This window comes from Platalea leucorodia (genome assembly GCF_965183815.1).
Source record: "Platalea leucorodia genome assembly, chromosome: 2".
Lineage (NCBI taxonomy): Eukaryota > Metazoa > Chordata > Aves > Pelecaniformes > Threskiornithidae > Platalea > Platalea leucorodia.
The window spans coordinates 31,874,425-31,894,961 of NC_138824.1; the positions used below are offsets into that span (position 1 = coordinate 31,874,425).

Below are 20,537 nucleotides of genomic sequence, written 5' to 3' on the forward strand. Positions count from 1 at the left end.
AACTCACCTGTAACCAAATGGTTCCTGACCTTTTCCTAAAGAAGGCATTAAATAATTGAATTAATTAAATACAGAATTCACTTATTTGAACTTACATGGGATTTCGATTTAGCAGAGCGGTATAACAATGCATTCAAATTATGGTGCAAGTACAAATTATGCTTAGCAGAGCACAGCAACTGCAACATGTAGTTGAATCACATGAACTTAATTACCAGTCTCTATAATATGCCCACCCTCATGACACTGGGCATCCCCAGTCAGTGGGAAGGAGTATGGAAGGAGTAGTAACCAGCTCAAGCCCATTGCTATCTTCAGCTCATTTGCCTGTCTCCTCAGAGCCTTCTTCCCTTGTAGGGGTTCATTGATCAGTCACGCTGATGGGAGAGTCTTCTCCCCCAGGAGTTCTGCCTTTGTAAGTAAAATGACGGTAGTGGTATTGCACAACAAACTGATGGCTTTGATGTTGTGTCCACAGAGGAAGAAAAGTATGCCTTTGTCAACTGGATTAATAAAGCCCTTGAGAAGGACCCTGATTGTAAACACGTGGTCCCAATGAATCCAGAAACAGATGACCTCTTCCAGGCAGTCGGTGATGGCATAGTGCTATGGTAAATAATACCTATCTTTCTCACAAATGGGAACCATGAATCTGCAGAAGCTCACACCTCTGCTTATATGGAAGCTGCTGACTTTGCTCATGAATCTTTGCAGACTCAGGGCTTTAAGAATGCTAGGTTTTTTGCTTCTTTTCTCTTTAAAAATATAAAGTTTCTTTCATGTTAAATGAGAGTTTTTCTTTGCCTCCGGATCCTTGCAATAAGATGAAGCCAGTGACATCTGAGGAGTGAGTTGGTTTTGTTTTTGTCCAAGGACTTTTAGGGGTTCACACGAAGCAGCATGAGATAGTGAGTGTTTCACAGAAATTTTCTGCACAATAAACTTCTCACACAACTTCACCTTGTGGCATTCTTGGCCTCACACCTATAGTACAATCTGCATGTGGCCCAAAAGAATTGCTCGAGTATTGCGTGTGTGCCCATGTGTGTATGTGTAAAAACAGAGGCTATCTATATTTGTTCAGTAACTCTCCAGCTCTTTGACTTGTCCTACAGTGTAGTGACAAAAGCTATATTGTATTTTGTGCACACATAGCTAGTAGTGTATTTCTTGTTGTTTTTTCTTTTATTTCCAGTAAGATGATCAACTTTTCAGTGCCAGATACCATTGATGAGAGAACAATCAACAAAAAGAAGCTCACACCCTTCACAATACAGGTACTAAAATGTAACAAGATTCTTTGCTTTTCCTGTTAGGATGCTTTGATATAATCACTTAGAGCAAAGGCTGGAAATACCATGATCCTGCCCAAAAAAATCAGGCAAAGTTGTTTGCGGCAAAGTGAGATGCTCAGGTCCACGTCATAAAAACATAAAGACTTATATTTCAGTTTCTTTCCAAACATATGAGCAATCTGACTAAACAAACTGTGTTTGTATTTGCATTTAGCCCAATGTATGATGTTTACCAGTTCAAAGCTTTAGATAACCTTTGTGGTATATGAATGCAAGAGCAACTGGATAATAGAGTGACCAATTCCAGTTGGATTAGCTCTCAGAAGGCTGAACCCCACATCCAAGGTCCCACAGGCACATCCACAGACTTGAGTTCACAACTGCTGTGTTGCAGTCTGATGTCCTCACCAAAATATTAACGGTGATCCAGGAAGTACCGTGGTGTGCGACATGCCTGAGATGGGACCGTAGCCTTTGCCTGCCTTTGACAATCCATGCTATTTCACCTCGAATACTGAATCCCTTCTTTATTTCTATTATGTGCACATATATATGATTTAAAAATTGGACAAAAAAGTTAATTTTCACCTATTTAAAGTTTATTGTGTTTCTCACACAGCAGTATGTAGAGAGATATTTTTATATGAACAGCATCTATGTATCTGGGTACAGAATATAAATAGATATATGGAATAGATATGAACCTAACCCAGTTTAGCCCTCAGCTACTCTGATTTGATGGAACATTAGCCAGGCTCAAGTAAGCTCAGAAGCCATTAAATTGGATTTTTATGCTGTATACCACATTTTTCAGTTCTAATCATTTTGGTCAGCAGCATAGCTTAGTGATGCAGCTCAGATCAATCCCTGTCACACATAGATGTGATTTGATCAATACAGCTTCCACTTTCACTTAACCCTTTTACAGCTGTCTGGTGGAGAAAAGGTAATTAATTTGAAATGCTCTAATTTTTCTAGCTTATGAGAATTTACACTATGTCTCTCTCTCTGTATTTTGTATCTAATCAAATCTCTCTGTCATGCTAGCAGTGATGAAATTCATGTGAAAGATTGCGAATCTGTGTGATAAATTATATTGTCCAGGCTTCTTTGCCTGCTTTACTTGCCTGCTGTTTACCAAGCCACCTTTTTGAATAGTGCAGACCTGTGGGTCAGATTTTCTTATACCCTTTGTTTTAAATGGGAGTTAAGTGGCAAAGGAACATAACATTCCTGAAACATCACTTTCTGCCCCTCACTGTGAATCACAGAATCCCTCTGCTTCCACTGAACACTCCCAAACCAGGACTCCACACTTTGAAGTTCAAAAAGAAAATATCCAGGCTTGACCAGTTCTGACCTTGGCTGAACTACAAGGTTAAAAACTTAACAGGTTTATTGATACTGATTCCTGTGACCATGTGCTTTTTGTATACATTGCCAGCTAGCAATTTATTTGTATCATCTGAGGTGTTAGAGCTTTTGCATAGCGCTTAGGGAGAGCTGAGCCTGCAATATCTGCCAGTCGACTGGGTTGTAGCTCCCTCGTTCCTCCATGTGTGCAAGAATGGCTGGAGGAGAGCTTGCCCCATGCTGAAGGGGCAAGCGCTTGAATATGTGCTTGTGCATTAGCTATAGGGACAGCCTAGCTTTGATAACCAGGATTGAGCCAGGACATCACTGTGAATGCAGACGTATGCTCTGTGCTCCAATGCCTTTGTGACATGGTGTCTTTCACCTTTGCCAAAGAGGTCCTTTCATCTTCGTGTTGGGACCCAGAACTTACTTGTAATTCCAGGAGATTCTGCATTCCCCTGCTCCCTGTGGTCAGACATGTACATAAACGCATTCACACTGAAGCTGCTCACAGATTTCACTAGCTTTGGCTGTGCTCCCTTCCTGTATCCTCAGCTCTCCTGTTACTGCATCATTCAGAAGTTCCCTTCTTTCCCTAGGAAAATCTGAACCTGGCCCTGAACTCTGCTTCAGCCATTGGGTGCCATGTTGTTAACATTGGAGCTGAAGACTTAAAAGAAGGGAAACCTTACCTGGTTTTGGGTCTTTTATGGCAAGTCATCAAAATTGGACTCTTCGCTGACATAGAGATCAGCAGGAACGAAGGTATGTATGGCTCTTCATTTCAGTGCTCTACTGTTATCACTGAACAGTCTTTAGGATAAAGCCCTTTTAAAAAAATTCTTAATTCGATTTTTTCTTCAAGTATTTGCTGCCTGTCTTCCTGACTGCTCCAATTTCCCTTGCTCTTCACAAGTTCCAGCACTCCAAAGTTCAAGGCTGTGTGTAGGCTTGTATATGCAGAGCCAATTTCACGCTCACTGGGTCAGGACTGATGGTCTACACCCAGGTATATTGGTGTTTTGGCACTAAATCTGGGATAAGGAAATGCTACACTGTATCCAGGAGGCTTTGCTCTTTTCTTGCTCTTGATTGCCAAACATCTCTTTCTTTGTGAAATCAGAATTATAGAATCATGGAATAATTTAGGCTGGAAGGAACCTCTGGAGGTCCACCTTGGAGGTCCTCTGGTTCAGCCGTCCAACTACCCATTTACAGCAGTACCAGTCTCAAGGTTAAATGAGGTTGCTCAGGGCCTTTTCCAGTGCTCTCTGCACAGCCTGTTCCAGAGCCCAACCACTCTTGCTGTGAATTTTTTTTTCTTATACCTAGTTGTAATTTCCCTTCCTGCACCTTGTGACTGTAACTTCTCATCATTTTGCTGTGCATACTGGGAAAATACAGCTCTGGCCCCTCTATAATTGTTCAACACAATACTTGTTCCCCTCTCAGACCTTTTTTCAGGCTAAACAAAACCATTTTTTTTATCCTCTTCTCATGTATCATGTACTCCAGCCCAACCATCTTGGTCTCTCTCCAGTAAGCTTGCTGCAGTTTGTCAGTGTCTCTTGTACTGGGGAGCCCCGAACTGGACACAGCACTCCAGATTTGTCTCACCAATGCCAAAATTCTCCATGAAATAGCTTCAGCGTGAGGCTGTGGGTGTGTACATGCAGGCCACACAGCAGCTGATCTTGGTGCTTTCTTCCCTGCACCTCTAGATAGTCCGCTCAACCAACAGTGACACTTCTTTCTTCCAGTTACCATGCAGGTGTTACCTTCATTGCTTCACCCCTTGCACATTTCTATCCCTTTCATAGCCAGAGCCATCTGTTTTCAGAGTTCCCAGATCCCATTCCTTTGTAGGTAGCCTTACCCTGCTTAATAGCTGTTTTTCCCTTTCTAGTATTTTCTTCTTCACTTCTCATCTCAGACTTCAGTTTGTCAGGGTAGACAAGCCAAGATCATTTTGATTACTTTTCAGGTTCTCTCTTTCCCTGACAGCCCTTCTCTGCAGCTGTTCCAGGTGAAATTCCCCTTTCTTGAATATGGGACACTGTATTTCCAATAAGGTCTCATGAGCACATGGTATCAAGGCAGTAACACATCCCAGCCTCTCTGGGAAATACCTGGGATGCACTAATATCATGTTTGGTTTTCCCCTGATCACATCACATGGTGTCTCAGAGTAGCTCAGAAGACATCTAATACACTCAAGTTGTTCTCATCCTCTGTTCGTATAAGCTTTATCTAATAGCAGTCATTCATATTAATTCCCTAGTGAATGTCTTTGAACGTGGCACTATTAAATTACATTCCATTTTTATTACTGTCATCTAGTTCTTTCTGTCTGATTTCCTGATCATCCTCTGTATTGACTATGCCACCTAGTGAATATCATTATCAAATTTTAGCACATTGCTAGTATTTGTGCCAAGATAATTGATGCAAAAAAAAAAAGAAAACATTAGTCCAAAAATCAATCCATGATCAACTCCACAAGAATCCTTCTTCCAGCCTACTTCTCTCAGTGTTAACATTGTTCTCTTCATAAAATCCACTGTCTACTTTCAAATGCTTCTGTTATCTCCTTCTGGTTCAGTTTAACCCCATAGCACCCTATATCAAATTATCTGTGGAACTCCAGATACAGTAGGTCTCCACTGTTTCCTTTATATAGCAAATCTGTATTTCTTTCAAGGAATGACAAAAGATATCAGAAGGAGATCAGACTAGTGTGACACACTCTCTCTTTTTTATCACATTAACAATTAGTTTCCATGTTATTAGTTGTTCTTTTCAAAACTTGTTCTAAAGCCTTTCATGCTCCAGAGATCAGCTGAACGTCCTGCAGTTGCAAGGGTCGATCTTTCCCTCCTGCTTCTTCCTCCTTTTATGAACATAACTACTATGTTAATTTTTCTATATAAATAGGGTATTTTCTCCAGTTGACAGATGAGTTAACCCTACTGGTCAATGAGCCCATGAAGTCATGTGCAAGTTCTTCAGAATACCTGTGTAGATCCAGTTTCAGTGTGAAGGTCACTGACATTTCTTTTATCTAAGCTGCATAAAGTCTGTGTTCATTTTTTCATTCCCATCTTGCCCCTGTGCTCAACATCATCATCTTTTCATTAAGATCTGAGGCAAGGAAATCAAGTAGTTCTTAGACCACACTGAAATTATTTTGCATTTCTGTACTATTCACTACGAGATCCACAACTAACAGCCTTGTCCTCATTTTATTGATGAAACCCTTTTTCTGTTTATGTCCTCTGTCATGCTAAACCAGCTTGAATTTTGGCAACACTTTGGTCGCTCACCTGCAGAAACTAGGGCAGCAAAATGTGCAAGAAAAAATAGTTATACATTCTGCTCTACAAGCATTTACAACATCATTAATTATTTCTTTTTTCCTGCTTAGCCTTGATTGCTCTTCTGAGAGAAGGAGAGAGCTTGGAGGATCTGATGAAGTTGTCTCCAGAGGAACTGCTGCTGAGGTGGGCAAACTATCACCTGGAGAATGCAGGATGCAACAAAGTCAACAACTTCAGCTCAGACATCAAGGTATGAGAAACACTGACCAACAACAGCAAAACAGCAGCTCCACACCCAAATCCCTGTCCTCCAAACAGGGATTGTGCACTGAAACAGTCCAAGCAGCTGAGTCTGCTCTGACAAACACAAGGAACTGGGTACATGAAATCATTTTAGTGGGGTTTACCTTTCCACTCAGTATTATTCCTCCTCCTCCCAACCTCCCAGTCATCACTGCCAGCCTCAGCACACCAAATGCCTGGGAAAGGAATGGCTGCTGGCTCTGGGCAGGGCATATGGACTCTGCCGCTGTATTTTCAGTTCCTTGCCTCTATTGCTCTCCTCCTTCCTAAATGTCCTTAAATGCCTCTTGACCTAGCTTTGGTTTGGAAAAGGCTGGACCTTACCCAGACATATAACTAGGTGCAGGGGAAGAGGATGGAGCTCTTCCAGTTCCCCCACTTGATCTTTCCTTCAGTACAGCACCTGGGTTATGTGCTCCTCTGTCCCAACCTTTGCTATAACCCTGCATGCACTTACCTGCAAGTTTTTATTCAGTGGGACTATTCAAAATAATATAGCTAGATGGGGAGGCACTTGCAAGGATGGGTCTCTAGTCCATGCAGCATATTTCACGTACTTCGGACTTCATGGGCTTGTGGGTGCAGATTTCAGCAGAGCTTTCTCTGTAGGACCTTCATTCTTCCTAGACAGATGTATTTGAACCTCAGTGGCGCACACTGATATGTTTCAGACACTAAAGCTACAGTGTCAGGCCCAGTCAGCATCCCAGGGCTGTAGGAGGTGTATCAGGGAGGGTGTCTGAGCTGGATTCCAGGCAAGCCAGGGGCTGGCTGGCATACCAGACTCACCAGCCATGACCCAACCTGCCTGCTCCCCGCATAGCACGGGAAAAGCCCTGCTCCAGAGATGTCTGCTTGTAGGCTTCACCAGGGACTGAAGCATGAAAAGTCATTTACTATGACTTACTTGACGTACAGAAGAAAACACCAGGGAAGGCAACAGGAGAGTCCGAGAGTCACATTTGACAACACAATTTTTACTGTAACAGATTTTTGGTTCACTGGGTGGAGGTGACTGGAGAATATCCATGGACAGGGAAGGGAATAGAGTATTTCCCATCATTCTGTAGGCTGGCCGAGAGGACTATAATGCAACTGATTAAATCCCATCTGCAACTGAAAGGTAAATCACACTTACCATATTTACAGTTGGAAAATAAGTCACACGTTTACCCCTCAGAGGCCGAGACTTCAGCCTTTACAGTCATTCTCTAATTAAGTGTGTCTCCCCACCTCACAGATCTATAAGATTTAAAATAATTCAGGTAATCTGCTTTATATTTTGAAGAGTATTAGTTAGGTTAGTTAGTCAAGTCCCTAGACATTAACATGTAGCTTTATTTTCAGTTCTTTGAGGTTTTCATGAAGTGAGATTAATATTTTCCACATTGGAAGCAACATTACATTTCACAAAAGATTAAAGACACAACATGTTAAATCCTTGTCTTGTTCCTGCCCTTTTGCCTGAAAAATGCTGATACTGTTGTCTGTTTTAACTTTTGTCCTTGAAAACTATGCTTTTTTTTCCATAACTGTTCCAGCGTTGCTTTGAAATCCGCTTTAAACATCTGCTTTCTCCTTCTGCATTTTCTTTTATTAAATGCTCAGCAGCCTGACTTCTACAGCATTATAAAGGTATGCATTTTCTTATCTCTAATTTAATGTTCAGATTAAGTCAATTCAAATATCTCTTTGGTGTTGCCGTCCTTTTTCCAAGTACAACACACAGCATTTTGTTTTGTGCGTTGAGCATTCTGCAGCATATATATCTTGGCTTAGGGAAGAAATAGATCTGGCAAATACAGCATAAAATAGGAATTGCTAAGTGCTTCCAGCTTAATTAATTTAATTATGTAGCCCAATGATTGATGTAACAAAAACGAAGCATGCAGACACATTGTTCAGGGGAGCGCAGGCATGCAAAACCTGAGCTTTAGATGTAATTTTTCCTCCCTTTAATTTCTCTGTTTGTCACAGGACTCAAGAGCTTATTACCATTTGCTGAACCAAGTTGCCCCCAAGGGAGATGAAGAAGGCATTCCGGCTATTACTATTGACATGTCAGGATTAAGGGTAAGATGAGATAAGTTTAGAGTAAATGCCAATATTTTCTGTCTGTTACTTGCATTGCTGGCCAACACAGAGTTACACCGGCATGCCAGAACAAGCAAACTCTTTTTAGCACTGCAACATGATCTTGTATTTCAGAAATCAAAGCTTTCAAAGAATTAAATGATGCATTTTTGCCTTTCGTTGGATATTATCGCTGAAACTTTAACAACCATTGTACCCCACTGATAAACTACTAGCACATAACAAGTATATTTAAATACATTTATTTGGGAATTTCATCAAACCATCCCCTTTTATATGGAATATAACTGTAAAAGCAATATGGTGAGATGGCTGGACTGTAGGTAAAGCCCATTTGAAAACACAGACCTGCCGTTAGTAAAAGCGGGAAAGAAAATAGCTATAAATCCGACAAGGACTTGCTTTAACAGCCCCACACCTAGCTCCACATGCGGAGCCCCCAAGTGGGTCTCGGATGCAGTGCCAGGCGGTGGGGTGAGGCTGATGGCCCCGTTTTCTGCCGGCGCAGGAGAAGGATGACGTCCAGCGAGCAGAGTGCATGCTGCAGCAGGCGGAGCGGCTGGGCTGCCGGCAGTTCGTCACGGCCACCGACGTCGTCCGGGGGAACCCAAAGCTAAACTTGGCCTTCATCGCCAACTTGTTCAACAAATACCCTGCCCTGCATAAGCCAGAGAACCAGGACATTGACTGGAGCTCTATTGAAGGTAAGGAAAATGCAAATAAAGGATGTTTCACCTGTGCCACAGTATCCCCAGCTCTGAGTTGATGATATGTTAACCTAACCTTATGTCCTTCAGACATACGTTCACTGCACCATTAGCACAGGCAGCCTTGAGAAAGGGAGGCTGCTCTTTACCTGCATGTAGCTTCTGGTATTGTGGGGGTCTGTTCTGTGGATAGCACACGTTAAAAGATAAAAATGTTTGTGGGATGTCTGAAGCAGTACAGACTATTGAGTGTGCTTGTTAGTTGAAATTAGAGTTGATTTGGCATTCCCTTAATTGAGAATATAATTTAAAAATCAGATCTTGCATAAACCTGCTGCCTGCTTGCTCTGGGTTGGGGTCAGGACCACCATTGTATGGGTCATTTGCTGAGCTTCAGGTCCTTCTTTCTCAGCCTCATACTGTTCATGCTAGGGCACAGGCTGTTCTTGAATTCTTGAAGGCATTTCAAGGCCAATCTGCCTAAATACTATAATATATAGGGCATGAAGAAATATTACACGCTGCACCATGCTCTCTTATTTCACATGTCAGCCAGCATCTCCTTCTGTTTATGGTTCAGTGCGCTGTAAATTCTGAGTTACGGTTTCATCACAAGACACTTATTTTACTGCAGTGTTGTGGTTTGCAGGCCTGTTGATTGATATATCTGTTGTTTTAGGTGAGACAAGGGAAGAGAGGACGTTCAGGAACTGGATGAACTCCCTGGGTGTTAATCCACGTGTAAATCACTTATATAGGTAAGAGGAGGTATTACACTTCCTTCAGATGATAAATACAGCTAGCAAATTGTTTACAAAAACATAAAAACTTTTGGACCCTATAAGAATATATGCTGCTTTTTTTTTTTAGGACACGAAGTTTATCTCTACTATTAGTTTAGTCTGTTCTTCGGACAATGATATATCTTTTTTATTGTTTTCAGTGACCTGTCAGATGCCTTGGTTATCTTCCAGCTCTATGAAAAGATCAAAGTGCCAGTAGACTGGAACAGAGTGAACAAACCACCATATCCCAAACTGGGTGGCAACATGAAGAAGGTACAAAAAGCTGGAATAGCTCCAGTAGCCATGCCTTATCCTCCAAGGATGTCTGTATCATTTCAAACAGCAACGTGTGCACTCATGGTGCTCTCAAGTCCCAAGTACAGCACATTAAATGATTTTTTGTCTAGTCAGTGAATACTTTTTCATCCTGAAAAAAGAAACATACATTTGACTCACTGGCTCTGTTGACAGGTGAACAATATTTGTAAAGTAAAAAGACTTGACACCTTTTGTGTCAATATTTAAAAACTGTATTTGCAGACCACTTTTGCTACTGTCTTAGTCACCAATTACAATGCATCTTCACCGTGAGTCATATGGCACCAGCTTAATTGCAGCTGTCTGGATCACTGCCCTCCACATCAAATGAAGACAGTGATGATAAGCATTCTTGACCAGATGCCTCAAGACCCGATCACAGAGTTGCTGCTAAATACAAAGCTTTCTCCCAGCTATCTGGATAAGTAATTCCATTCAGTTAGGCCAGAGTGATTAACTGACCTAAAAATTGACTGGGACACTAATCCTTTGTCTCAGTGCAATGCCATGATGCTGGAGGTACCCATGAGCCATAGATTTGTATTTGCTAGGGTAATCAGTTTTTCAGGCCCTGATGATGAAGTATAACATTTCTTTTTATATTAACTGTTTACCGTGGTATTTTTGGGATGGAACTGGCTGCTGGTAGTCAAACAGCTGTATTATCACAGAGCCCCAAAGCTCCTGTTTGCCCAGGAGGATCTGGGCTAAGCGATCCAAAGAATTTAAAGTAACAGTGTCTTGTCTTCTTTTTTTCTATATTTTTGAACCGCACTAATTGATGCTGTCATTAACAGCTTGAAAACTGCAACTATGCAGTGGAACTGGGGAAGAATCAAGCCAAATTTTCCCTTGTTGGCATCGCTGGGCAAGATCTGAATGAAGGAAACCGTACGCTCACGCTGGCCTTAATCTGGCAGTTGATGAGAAGGTATGCCAGTCAGACACAAACTTCAGAGTGCTTTGGTATACTCAGTTTGTATTGCAGTAGTTTCCTGATGCTACCACTGAGATGGCTCTCCAGGCTACAGCTTTCTCACTCCTCTGTTTGCACTTATATGCAAAGACAGAGTAACTTTTTGCTCACTCCTAGTTAGGGATGCAATCAGGAAGCACATTATCTTGTGGGCAAGGCTATTACAGTCAGCTCATGCAGAAGATTATTATTGTCACTATCTGTATAGCGTGAATAAATGTTCATTGCATGGAAGAGAGAAAAAGAAGTTGAAAGGTCTCTGTATCAGCGAGTGGGGAGAATGTACTGGAAACAAGGAATTAATGCAGAAGTTTTGTAATCTGCTACCTGAAGCAGATGCAACTCAATAGGTCTCCCCACTTTAATGTAATTCTCTGCATGTGTGTGTGTTTGTGTGTGTCTTTAAGAGCTCCATAATTGGGTGTAAAGAGATCCAGTGGTTAGGAACTGGATACAGACTAAATTCAGTCTACGAAGCAAGGTATAGGTTTATCAGGCAGGTAATTAATCTAGGCATGTGGTGATTACTTGCCATCAATTTGGGATGTCTTTCCAAGGTGTATGCTGTCATATAAGCAAAATATTCCAGGCTTGTGTTTATGCAGAAGGTCGGTCTTAGATGAGCAAAACAATTCCCTTCCGGCCTTAAAGTCAGTGATTATTTTTCAAGCACTGTGAGAATGAGTCATTTACCCTGAGATCCACTAAGAGGGACGTTGTAAGAATTTTGAGTATCAAAACCTTTTAACACTACCAAAACAGTGATTAGGGAACTGTAGGTGAATTAGACCCAATAGATGAATTAGCATGTTATAATATAATTAATATATACTGTGAGCGTGTGGGAAGCAGGGGAATATCAGGTCTAAGAGGACTTTTGGGGTGATCCCAGTCAAGCTGCGCATGTACAGGGTGGCTCTGAGGTTACGGCAGACTTTGAGCAAATGCGGGTATCCTGGCTTCCCTCTTAAGGTATACCCTGAATATCCTTGAAGACATTGGTGGTGGAGAGAAGGTCAATGATGAAATCATTGTCAGCTGGGTCAATGAAACACTGACTGCAGCCGGGAAGGATTCAACCATCTCCAGTTTCAAGGTACAGGTTTTTGCTCAAGTCTCTGCTTAGGAAGCTCTTATTCAGTGTGTTTGTGTGTATGTTATATACGTTGCCTGTATATAGAGATATATATGCATACACACACACACAATATATTATGATATAATTAACTACATAGTTTGATTATTTTTCATTCCCTCTTAAAGGCATGTTCAGATATAGAGATTTTATTCAAGGGGCTTTATTATGAAAAGGTAACAGAAACATGATATGAACAATACAGCAAACACCTTGAATGCCAGTTTGACATAGGAAATCAAAGTATGGATCCAGGAATGATGACTGGAATTAAGCAAGAAGTGCTGTGCTGTTGATTATTAAATGACGGCAATTACAAATGACAGTATTAAAGAGCAATACTTTCATAATGTGGTAGTACCATTCAGGGGTGGTGCCCTATTTTGCAAGGTACCTTATAAACACAGAGGTGCTCCAATTCCAGAGAGCTTCCAATTTTGCTAACACATCTGAGACACTTCCCAAGCTGGGGAACATTCAGTGGATGTAAATCAGCAGTTTGCACCAGGCGAGGACAGATCCATCAGACTTCACGTAATGAGCTCAGAAGTCACACAGCTGGTCCCCCTTGCACCTCCCATCAGTAGACGTGTATCAATGTCATCTCCCCACAGGAAGCAAATTCACTAGCCCAGCACCCCATCTTTTGATTTAATGATGTCTCATCCATTGGGGAAAAAAAAAATCCTTGAAAGCATTCTTAGTCTGCTTTAGATGAAAAATGACGCTAAGCAGCACTTCGTGAAGATCTAAATGGTATGTGACTGAGCTGTCCATTGCTCTTGAGGCTAGACTCTGGCTTTGTGGGAGATCTGCCATCCTGTTCTTGCATCCAATTGTATTTTTCATCTATGCAGGATAGCAAAATCAGCACCAGCATGCCAGTCCTGGATCTCATTGATGCCATTCAACCAGGATCAATCAAATACGACCTCTTGAAAACAGAGGACCTGAATGATGAGGAGAAACTAAATAATGCTAAGTACGTATGCGCCAAGTGACACTTAACACGAGTTACCTGCTCAGGCTTGCCTGACTCTGTCTTTGAAAACTGCTCTGCTGTCATTCTCATCTGGCACAACCTCAACTGAGAAATACCTCCAGAGTTAGAAGCATGAAGGCTAGGAGTTAGGCAGTAAAAAAGACTATCAATGGAAATGAAGTGTGTAATGTTATAATTCCTGCTTTATAATTCCCTTGAAGGGATCAAAATCACTTGGCTTCACAGGCTCCTATTTTCTCTTATTAAATTTAAAATTCTTTCAGAGATCAGGGAACAATGCCAACAATAGTGAGCCATGGAAACCAGTGATTCGAGGTCATGCTACCTCTTTAGTCATATACAGGTGGAACAAGGGCATATTTGAGAGAGAAGGGGGAGGACAGGATTCATGCCTGAATAAATGGTTTTATGGATGTAGATATTGATTTTTTTTTTTTCCTGAGTGCAAACCATTTCCTAGCAGAGAGCCAATCCTGGGGGCATCTGCCTTTCCTTTCAGAGTTATATAGATCACCTCCCAGTCTGATCATCAGTTTGGCTTCTCCTTTGCTATGTGGCAACTACAAAAGAGAAAAGGATGACTGTAAGGCAATCAGACCTGTCATCATTTTTATAAAGACTTTTCCCACTGTTCTTTTTCCCTTCCATTTTCTACCATCTGTTCTCTTTCTTTCTTTGCAATCCTACATGCGCTTCTCTCCGTACTTAATTTCTTCATCCCTCTGCTGATGTTTTCCTCTTTTCCCCTCCCTTTCTCCCCGCCCCCCCCGCCCCAGCATGCTTCTCTGCATTTCAGGGAGAATTTCACAAACATATGTGCTCTGCAGTGGGAAGAACTTGGGATTTTCTAGCTTTTTTCATGAAAAATAGAGAGAACAGACATACCCACTGGAGAACAGCCAGTAGCCGTGTACAGTGCACTCTGAGGAGGGAGATGGGAAGGTCAGCTTGCAGATTCTGGGTACGACTCAAGCAGAAGAGAAGTCCCCAAATGTTGATTTTCCAACAACACTGATGTCCACCAACATCAGCCTTCTGCTTTCCAGCCTCATGAATTTGTTTATGTGCGAAGACTGAGCAGTAGAGATTGAGGGGGAGCAAGACCAGAATGGCTGCTTATTAGGATACTCTTTCAGGGGATGGGAGACTAAATGTTTCATACCAGACTTTGACCTGCAGTCTCCTATGCTGCAGGTAATCAGTGCTCTAACCATCAGGGAATACACTCTAACTTTTGCTAGAAATTACTTCTTTATGAACTTGTCTCATACATTCCTACAGAAAAGTTTGATTTTGACAAATCAGTAAGAAAGTTCCCTATCCACTCTGGTACTGGTCATGTAAAACACTTCTTAACAGAGGCAAAATTAATGCTACTGCACTGATTTATTTCTTTGCTTTGTTTTTTTCACCCCTGCCATGCAGGTATGCCATCTCTATGGCAAGAAAAATTGGAGCAAGAGTCTATGCCCTTCCAGAAGACCTGGTTGAAGTAAAACCCAAAATGGTCATGACAGTGTTTGCTTGCCTTATGGGAAAAGGCATGAAGAAAGTTTAAAGCACAAAAGACTTGTACCGATGCCTGGTATTCACCCTTTTGGTTCCCTCAAACTGGATGTTCTTCTCCTTATCAAGGAAATATGCAGGGTGCTCATGCTTTTAAAGCATGAATGTTATACACAGTTCCAGATCGTACAAAAGTTGTGTAACCACATGTATCCAGGAAATGTTTTGTTCTGAACAATAATATGTGCTTGATTTCTTTGCCTTATTTTCCACTTTGCTAGATATAACCATTTCATCTTCCTGAGTAAGTTTTCAATAATGAGGCCTATACATATCCTTTTATTAATGGATACCAGGGTTTTCTGCCAGAGGTCACCTGGAGATCTTTGTCTTGGGAGGTACAGACAGCTTTTAGGATTATGAAATGTTATATACTGCTTCTGCCTGAAAATGTCTTCATGCTTCTGGTAGCATTTCTGCCATACTTTTCTTCAGTTTGCACCTGGGATAACAAAAGGGGTTTCCCCAAGCCAATGCAAGTATTAGTGACTATATTTTTGGAACAGTAGGATCCTCTTAGGAAATTCTTGTGGAAAGAGAGAAGTGTCTGGAGTCTGCTATGTGTTGCTGGTATGTGAACTGAGCCATAGTTTTCCCTGCAAGTTATGCCTCTGCCGTCAGTGGCATTACTCACAGAGTACATTACTGTTCACTGAAAAAAACATACCGTAGCCTGGTCCTCCAAGAACACCCGAACTCTGGAACTTTTGCAAGAAATGCTCTCCAAAGGATAATTCATTTTTATGTCATAATACACTTAAAACATAAGCAGATTGCAAAGCATGATAGAAATGAAAACCATGTTAAAGGAACTAAGGGGTTATACTCAGTTAGTAGCAATAAGATAAGTGAACCAAAGAGATGCAGAATGACGTATTTATGTAGTGAATAAAAACTAAACTCTGTTAACTTTACAGACTTGCACTCAAAGGGCTTTGACCCTGTTTCAGGAGAGCATTTAAATGTGTGCTTGCATATGAAACACATACTAAAATGCTTCCCTGAACCCAGGCTGGGATCCTCAATGGAGCTAAATCAGCATAGCTTTGCGGCTAACAAGGCGCTGTCAGTTTGCCTCAGTTGAGGACCTAGCCCCATCTGCGGATAGTCAGTGGGATATATTTGCACTGAATCTCTTCCTTGGCTTGAGTCATTTACTGTTCTGGCCTTTATGTGCATTTCAGTGTGATGACACGCAGAAGGAAGGAATTTTGCCTTAATGCAATCCCGTTGACACAGTCTCAGTTCCCTCCCTCTCCCCCTCCCTCTCTTCCAGCCACCTCAGGATTGCCTTAATAAAGAACCAGTATTCAGTGACATGAGAAGCGTCTCCAAATAAATTGTTCTATAAAGCCAAATGCTTAATCTTTGTTTTTAGTAATGCATGTGCTAATGGGGAAGTGTGTATCATATAGCTGAAATAGGGACAGATTTAAAAAAAACACAAACACTGTGGGCTTGCTAAAGATATATCTTCCATATTGTTATTGAAACCACAAATTGCAGAGAGCATGAAGAATTATTTCCTAGGTAACTTCTGTGCATGCCACTCTGAAACACTGCCAAAGATGGGATGTTGCGCTGGCTGGACCTGCAGCCTGACCTGGTACGATTTTCCCCATTTAGATCAATACCCCTCATCCTTTCCCTTTGTTCATATACCCATAAACTGTGTTTTTTTATGTATTCTGCAATGCAAATGTGCCACTGTGTTTCTGTACTAAAGGTCAGATCCTGTTCCTGATCAGATCCGGCTGCCCTGTTCCTCTCATGAACCTATGTATTTAATACAGGATGGGAAAGGAACAGCATCCCAAGACGTGTTCTGTCTGGTCACAGTATTTCCCAGTGCTGGCAGAGAAGGAGAACATCTCGAGTGTTATATGAAGGAGATGTCACCCCAACTTATTGCCCATCAAGGGGGAGTTATCAGAGCATGGTCCCTACGCTGCTCCTCCCCTTTCTAAGTGTAGGACCCCCTGTTGCCATACAAGAGGGGTGGCACCGAAAAGGCGGCTGCTCTTCCTTACGTTGTTTGACTTGGGAGTCCAGCAGAGGTAAACCAGAGAGAGGAAACTGCAGGCAGAAACTGTGACCACAGCATTTCCCTCCGGTGTGATGACCATGTATTTTGTGTGTGTTGCATGCATGTGTGTATGTTCGCAAACTGCAAGGGCCATTTTCAGCTGGAGAGACAGTGTAGATCCGAAAGGGCCAGGTAATCCTGCCTGAAGACAGCCCTGCTCTGGGTTCCCCATCTCAGGGAGACGCCCTCGCCCCAGACTCAGGGGCGGACGTGAGGGATGAAGTAGACGATGGATGGGAGATGGCAGCAGCACCAGGCTGTGAGGAGGGGCTTTTCCCTTGGTCCCAAATGAATGCTGGCACTTGCTATCCGCACAGGGAAGAAGGGATTTTCAGATACAGCATTTCCCCTTCACCAGGCCTTAGCCACTGTTTTTTGAATGAGAGTAGGATTTTTAGAGGAGCCTACTGAGAGAGGCAGGGAGAGGAGGCTTTCACACATGATGCGTTTCCCAAGGCAAGATGTAGGAGTCCAGTGTCCCCGGGGATCGAAACCTGCCTCTAGCTCAGGCTCTGGAGAGGGGTCAGGTAATGTACGCTGTTATTCAAAGCGTGTTTTGCGAAGGGGGCTGCTTTTCCTCCTCCTCAGCATCCTTGCACTGGAGCCAGGCACCCTGCCATACAGCCCTCCCTCCTAGTCCCCTGCCCCCAGGCTGCATTTTGGGGCACTATCTCTGAACCCCAACCTGCAGCTCTGCACCAGCGCTGAGCCCTGGCACCAGCCCTGGCACCAGTGCAGCAGGGAGAGCGAACCACGAGATGGCAGTCACTCTATCTGGAGTTTTAGAGACTGGCATGCATGACCTCCTAAAATGCTCTCCTCTGGGAAATGGGGAAAAATTGGGATATTTAACCCTAGGCAAAATGCTAGCACCTGTCAGTGTGCAAAAGGGAATAGGCAGGGATACTATAGTAAATGCCTTAACAGATCTTCATCCCTATCTTTATAATCTCCCATGAAAAATAAAGCTGTCATGGACCTGAAGGTGTGGGAATAGCCACATTCTGGTACAGGAGTATAAACAATTTCACTTTTCAATGCACCTCTGTTTAACTGGGTATTCTCATTTTTTTGATGGACTTGAGGTTTTTCATGAACTGGTAATAATAATCTGTAATAAAGCTCCCAGCAATTGCTGAAGGGGTTAAACCCATGACAAGCATCACAAGAAAAACAGGATCTGGAATTTTTTGCTGTTGCTTTTCTCCAACTTTTTCCATCACTCTTAAGGAAAGCAGCTGTCTTTGGGATTCACTCCCAAATCAAGCTGGCTTTGTAAGCACTTTAATCATAATTTTCAAGGCTTCAGAAAGGCTTAGACATTCATATGAATAAAAATAAAGCATCAGCAGTTAGACTAACTAGGAGAAAAAAAAAACCATGAGGGCAATCAATCCACATGCTTCAGGGTACAGCCTGATCACCAGATGGACTCAGAAGGAAATATCCCCCCATAGTGTAGTAGAGCATAATTAGGTGCATGATGAGGATTTTACACCTTCTTGTAAATCATTTATCCTGGCTAGAAATCACCTATCCTGGCTTTAGAAAGGGGATAGCAAGCAGTATGGCTGGCTACTGTGCTCTTGTACAGATAAAGTCATGTTTCTACTTCCCCCAGAGATGGAATTGAACCAAAACCCCAACCTGACATCACTCCTCCTTCCAAGTGCATCTTACTTCTGCTGTGAGCCTTATCATAAACTTCAGGTCTTGATGTCCGTTGCTGCCTAACCACGCAGCAGCTTTGGTTTGGCTCCTGCTTGGAAAACAGGACCCTGTCTCTGATAGATGGCTGCAAAGAACACGTGAGCAGCACTGGTCCCACAGCAAGTACTCAGCTACTGCTGCTTTCAGCTTGACGGAGAAATGGATCATGGTGCCTCCGGTCTTGCAAACTCATGTGTTGAGTTGCTACTGAGACTCTCCAGCTCCCCATCTTCTGCCGCTTCTGGCAGCCTCCTCCACCATCTGGAGAACGGACTTGTGAAGACTTTGGGAGCGTTTTCCTCCAAGCTGCTCGGCCACTTTAAGTCCAGTACTTTTCAGGCAAGCGGACAAAGCAAGCAGCAGAGAGTAGTGCCACTGAACGCCTGAGCCTCGTTGCCTGCTGTGTGGTGAGCAATGCCAGAGTTAAGGTTTATACACAAACCTAAGAGTCTGCTCATTAAGCAAGCCAGTAAATAGGGGAGCTCTGTGTACTGGTAAGGTGATAGACTTTATATAGCTTAGTGCAGGCAAAATCTGAATTAGGACCAAAATAACTCAGTGACGTTCTCATTTAGTTCATTTTTTTTACGTATATCAGTGCTCGGTGGCAGTTCTCTTCTGCCACCAGGAAAATCGTGTTGTTCTCCTGTTGGTTCGTTTGCTACTCAGGAAGTAACACACAGCTCTGAAGTAAAATTACTATTTTTAAAGTGTTGCTTTTCATCCTACCTTATTTACTTTTTGCACCCTGATCACTTTTTAAAGGCAACAGTATCTTACAGAAAACCTAACTCGCTCCCAGGGTGCAAGCTACTATTGCTATTACAGATCCATGATAAATTGTCCAAAGCCGAGAGGGCCCAGAATTCCCACAGGCCGTGTGCTCACAGGTCTGAAATTTGTGACAAGGGCAGAAAGCTACGTAACCAATCATGCATATAAGCCCTGAACTCCCCTGGGGCAGGCATTCATTTAGTGCACGTGCTAAGGATCTAAAGGAATACGGCAATGAATATCTGTGAACACACAAAGCATGGAGAGAAGCCCCGTGCATCCACCCGGGAAATCTCCTAGCAGGTGACTGACACACACGGTGCTGTTTTGTTACACGCAGGCAGAAAAGCAGTGTCCCATTGCCTGGCACCTCTGGCAGCCTGTGAAGTTGTCCTGGCTCTTCACTGCAGTTAAGCAAACCGGACACCTCACAGCGCGTGTTGGTTTGTCACCGAGGTGGGGAGATGTCTTCTGACCAGCCTCTCAGTAAGATGTCCTCCCTCGATTTTGCAGCCCTGGAGCAGAACGCCCTGCACGTCTGAGAGGTAGCGGATAAGCCTTAGGTGCATCACCTCTCCATGCCTTCTCCTCAAGACCTGCGTCTGCTTGGGTGCTAGTGAAACAGTCCTGTGGTTAAGTAACAGGCCAGTGAACAGTTCAATCAGCCACATCAGTGAAAAGTAACAGAGATCTCTGAGGAGGGATGCAGGCCCTCACCACCAGCCCTACCTCCACTGCTTGCTGCACTGTCACATTACATTTCGCGTCAGGGAAAGGTGGCTGCAGTTCCCCGTAATGCTTCAGTCACAATCCTTCTCAGACCAACATGGGGCGATGCTGCCCATGTGGTTATCAGACCTTGCAGAACAGTCAAATGCCTCTAGAAACTTTCCAAATCCACTGCTGGAGCCAAATTCTAGGAATGTACGTTCTGCTAACTGTAGAGGTTGTGAACTGTGCTAATGGGACCTGTACTGTCAGAAACCTCCTTGGCTTGCCAAGCTTTACAACACGTGGGAACAACCTACTAATACAGCCTCTGCTGACCTGGTGGCATCCATTCGGGAGCACCCGGAGGCTTTGCGCTTAGTAGAGGAACAAATTCTCATAAG

At 42.8% G+C, this 20,537-nt stretch overlaps 1 protein-coding gene across 1 annotated transcript in view; it reads left to right on the forward strand.

Annotated features, from left to right (window-relative positions):
* Positions 1-16,192, forward strand: part of LCP1 (lymphocyte cytosolic protein 1) — a 29,946-nt gene extending 13,754 nt beyond the window's left edge. The window contains exons 5-16 of the mRNA XM_082304891.1: positions 479-611; positions 1,196-1,277; positions 3,251-3,416; positions 6,076-6,218; positions 8,249-8,344; positions 8,874-9,069; positions 9,752-9,830; positions 10,016-10,130; positions 10,973-11,106; positions 12,124-12,247; positions 13,144-13,268; positions 14,715-16,192. Of these exons, the coding sequence (XP_082161017.1) occupies positions 479-611; positions 1,196-1,277; positions 3,251-3,416; positions 6,076-6,218; positions 8,249-8,344; positions 8,874-9,069; positions 9,752-9,830; positions 10,016-10,130; positions 10,973-11,106; positions 12,124-12,247; positions 13,144-13,268; positions 14,715-14,847 (1,526 nt within the window). The 3' untranslated portion in view covers positions 14,848-16,192. The remainder of the gene's footprint in view (positions 1-478; positions 612-1,195; positions 1,278-3,250; positions 3,417-6,075; positions 6,219-8,248; positions 8,345-8,873; positions 9,070-9,751; positions 9,831-10,015; positions 10,131-10,972; positions 11,107-12,123; positions 12,248-13,143; positions 13,269-14,714) is intronic.
* Positions 16,193-20,537: the final 4,345 nt, after the last annotated feature.